Source organism: Otolemur garnettii, unplaced genomic scaffold, assembly GCF_000181295.1.
Source record: "Otolemur garnettii isolate 467f Iridium unplaced genomic scaffold, OtoGar3 scaffold00066, whole genome shotgun sequence".
Taxonomy (NCBI): domain Eukaryota; kingdom Metazoa; phylum Chordata; class Mammalia; order Primates; family Galagidae; genus Otolemur; species Otolemur garnettii.
The window spans coordinates 1,725,436-1,729,672 of NW_003852461.1; the positions used below are offsets into that span (position 1 = coordinate 1,725,436).

The 4,237-nt window shown below is 52.4% G+C and overlaps 1 protein-coding gene across 1 annotated transcript in view; it reads right to left on the minus strand.

Moving 5' to 3' along the window:
• The window catches only part of FAM151A (family with sequence similarity 151 member A), a 15,502-nt gene extending 12,443 nt beyond the window's left edge, over positions 1-3,059 (minus strand). Inside the window, exons 1-2 of the mRNA XM_003793148.2 lie at positions 2,942-3,059; positions 1,183-1,326 (exon numbers count right to left, since the gene is read on the minus strand). Of these exons, the coding sequence (XP_003793196.1) occupies positions 1,183-1,326; positions 2,942-3,059 (262 nt within the window). The remainder of the gene's footprint in view (positions 1-1,182; positions 1,327-2,941) is intronic.
• Positions 3,060-4,237: the final 1,178 nt, after the last annotated feature.

Consider the following 4,237-nt stretch of genomic DNA (forward strand, 5'->3'; position numbering starts at 1 on the left):
GAAGGACGTGTTTCTGCTGACCTGGGGGTCCATCACAGTGGCTCAGAGCCTGGGCTCTGGGAGCCAACCAGATTGGGTGAGTCATCTCACTTTTCTGAGCCTACTTTTCTTCCGTAAATGGTATCCATGAGGCAGGTGGCATGGCCATGCCTGGAGAACCCATCCTAGGAGAACCCGTATGTAACTTGCATGAGCCATGGCTGAAACTGGTTGCCATGAACATTTCGAACCTGAGGCTCAGAAGAGTTAATTCAAATGCTTACAGTTTGTATTTAGTACTGCTGGGCCGCAAATTCAGATCTGGCTTCTTTAAGTTTTTTCTTTTGTTGTTATTGTGAGACAGAGTCTCAGGCTGTTGCCCTGGATAGAGTGTGGTGGCGTCATAGCTCATAGCAACTTCCAGCTTGGGCTCCAGTGATCCTCTAACCTCAATGTTTCTATTTTTAGTGGAGACAGGGTGTCACTGCTCAGGCAGGTCTCGAACTCATGAGCTCAAGCAATCTATCTGCTTTGGCCTCCCAGAGTGCTAGGATTACAGGCTTGAGCCACTGCACCTGGCTGTTTCTTTAGGTTTTGAGGACCAAGACCTCCTTACCAGGAACAGTTGTCCCCTGAGAAGTAGAGAGAGGGGCAGCTGGGAGGAAGAGTTTGAGTGCATGAGTTTGGAGTCAGACATCTGGTTCAAATCCTAAGCTTGGCCAGGCGCAGTGACTCACACTTATAATTCCAACACTCTGGGAGCTTGAGGCAGGTGGATTGCCTGAGCTCAGGAGTTCAAGACCAGCCTAAGCAACAGTGAGACCCCTTCTCTACTGAAAATAGAAGAACTAGTTGGACATTGTGGTGGGCACCTATAGTCTCAGTTACTTGGGAGGCCGAGGCAAGACAATTGCTTGAACCCAGGAGTTTGAGGTTGCTGTGAGCTATGACACCATGGCACGCTATCAAGGGCGACAGAGAAAGACTATCTCAAAAAAGCAAAAAAATCTCAAGGCTTGGTGCTCACCAATGTGCAGCCCTGAGCCAGTCACTTAACTCCTCTACGCTCCTGTTTGTTGACAAGACGTGTAAACAGCCATCGTAATGCCACAGTGACCACAGTGCCTAATCCTCCCCTCTAGTCTCCTCCCTCTCCTCCAGTCCCGTGCTCTGGCCTGTCAAAGTCTTGGCAGCTGGACTTACCGTTCAGGGCAGCCTTCAGCTCTTCCTGGCTGTTAGCCGCATGGTACCAGGTGACTTGCAAGCCGTCTCGGTGGCTGATCTGGCCCAGGCTTATCAGATAGTCCAGCATGTCCCCATTGGGGCGGCAGGCCTCCTGCTTACAGCCTGGATGAATGCCAAGGGCACCACCATTACTGTCAATCCCTGTCCCAGCCTGACTTCTGTCCACCCATGCTACCATCCTCGCTGGGCTCCCACTGTGTCTGGCACACCATCTAGCATGAGACGGTGAGAACTGGACTCACCCATATTGCAAGAGAGGGAAATGCAGTCTCCTGGCCCCCACATAGACCTCAGGACCAGCCTGGGGCAGTCAGGAAAGGAGGGTAGGGGAAGATAACATTTACAGAAGGGAGCATTTAAGAGAGACCTTGAAGGATGGGTATAAATTTGGTAGAAAAGAGGGAATAGTTTATTCCAGACAGAACAACGCAACCAAAGGCTTGGCTGCGGGAGAGAGTGGAGATGCCTAAAGGATGGTCAGTGGCCTGGCATGGACGGCATGCAGACACACGGAGTAGGGCAAGACTGGGAGAGGGCTGAGATCGGGGCTCGGACGGCCTTGAATCCAGCGTCAGAGCTGACCATGTACTGAGGGCAGGGGGCATTGTGTTTGGGAAGATCTCCCTGGCAGTGACCAACTGTGGGCTGGTGAGAGGGACTGCATAGGAAGGCCCAGGAACCCCCAAGCAGGGAGTGGGAATGGAGCACAGTGAGGGGAAGGAAGAGCACTCGAGGCTCAGTACTGAGGAGCACAAGCAGGAGGCGGAGGAGGGAGGTGTAGGCTCTTCCCAGGTCCCCATGAGAATGGGGGAGCCCTCCACCAAGAGGGGCTTCAGGGACCACGAGATGTGGGGGAAGGGATGTGCTCAGCTCAGTCTGCTGAGGTTAAAGTACAAGAAGCAACATTCAGGCCAGGTGCCCATAGCACAGTGGTTACACCGCCAGCCACATACACCGAGGCTGGTGGGTTCGACCCCAGCCCAGGCCAGCTATGCGACAGTGACAACGGCAATAAAAAAAATAGCCGGATATTGTGGTGGGAGCCTGTAGTCCCAACTACTTGGGAGGCTGAGGCAAGATAATCGATAATCACTTAGGCCCAAGAGTTTGAGGTTGCTGTGAGCTGTGATGTCACAGCACCCTACTGAGTGTGACAAAGTGAGACTCTGTCTCAAAATTTAAAAAAATAAGAAGGTGGCTCGGCGCCTGTGGCTCAAGCAGCTAAGGCGCCAGCCACGTACACCTAAGGTGGTGGGTTCGAATCCAGCCCGGGCCCGCCAAAACAACAATGACGGCTCCAACCAAAAAATAGCCGGGCGTTGTGGCGGGTGCCTGTGGTCTCAGTTACTTGGGAGGCTGAGGCAGGAGACTGGCTTGAGCCCAGGAGTTGGAGGCTGCTGTGAGCTGTGATGCCACAGCACTCTACCCAGGGGGAAAGCTTGAGACTCTGTCTCAAAAAAAAAAAAAAAAAAAGGAAGAAGAAGCAGAAGAAGCAACGTTTATGGAGGGCATGGGAGGGAGGTCAAAGGTGAAAGCTGAGATGCGATGGTCCTCAGGCAACTGGTGAAGGCAAAGAAAGTTAAAGGGACCTTCCACTGGGCATGGTGTCTTGGTAGCGTTGAAGGGTGGAAGAAGCAGAAAGCCACGGATGGGAACGGAACTAGAGAAGGAGCTAGCAACAGGGAAGCCAAGGGATGCCATGAGGGGTGGCACGTACCTGACTGTGGCAGGGTGAAGATCAGGACCATTGTGACAGTGACCACCAGAGCCACGGTGGCGATGACAGCAATTACCCACTTGGTCCGTCTGCCCGAGCACAGCCGCTGGTCAGCCATGGTGGCCCTGCCACTGGGAATGGGTGGGAGGCAGGAGCCCCCAGCAGCACCTAATTCTCTCCAGATATGGCCAGTTCTGCAGCCTCTTTATGTCCCAGTGAGGGAACAACCCCCAAAGCCCCTCCTCCTGCCCCACCCTGCTCGTCTTCCTCTCAGGAAGATCCTCCCAGGATCCCAACAGGCCAAGCAGAAAATCTTGTCACCACTAAAATGAACTTTGAGCACTACAGGAGGCTACAGAGGACGCTGGGCTGAGCCCCCACCCCTGCCTGGGAATCTGGAGAACAGAGATCAAACACAGCTCCTCTCACATTTCTGCAGAGCAAGTGTATGCCCCTCTCTGGGCCTCATTTCCCCGCCAGTAAAAGGAATCGGCCAGACCTGGTGGCCTTCAAGTTCTTTCTAGACTTTCTGCCCTGCCCCAGGGCATCTTCCATATCAGGCTAGGGGTGGTGAGAAGGACAGATTAGATTTGCCTTAAGGACAAGAATTTTCCTTCTATCCTAGATTGTGACTGATAGATTATCTACCTGAGATTAAAACTGATAGTCCTGACATGCTGGCCTGGGTTACTGCAAGCCACTCCTGGGACAGAGAGTCCATGGGCAAGGGACAGAGTCACCACCTTCCGTAGGAGTTCTGGGAGCCCCAGTGGGGGAGCAAGTTAGAAACTGTCCCTATTCTGAGAACCTTGGAGTTTGATTAGGGTGACCAGATGTCCTGCTTTTGGCAGGCCAGTCCTGATTTTGAACAATTTGTCCTGTGTCCCACAGCGTTTTAAAAAAGTCCCGATTTTTGGAAAGAATGCACGAACCGGCGGGAGAATAGTAAGGGAATATACAGTTTTCGGCTGCCATGTGGCTGTTTTGCCAGGATATGAGTTTTATATTATTTTTGTTAATTTTATAATGTTAACCTGTAATAATAACAAATAATTGTTGAAAAGTGATTACTGAGAACTGCTTATCAAAGTTTGCATTGTTGTCAGGCCCCGTCCCTGCTCCACCCCGCCCTTGTCAATGGTGTCACACTTTACCAGTGTTAAAATCTGGTCACCTGGCTCGACGCCTATAGCTCAAGCGGCTAAGGCGCCAGCCACGTACACCTAAGGTGGCGGGTTCGAATCCCCAGCCCGGGCCCGCCAAACAACAATGATGGCTGCAACCAAAAAATGGCCG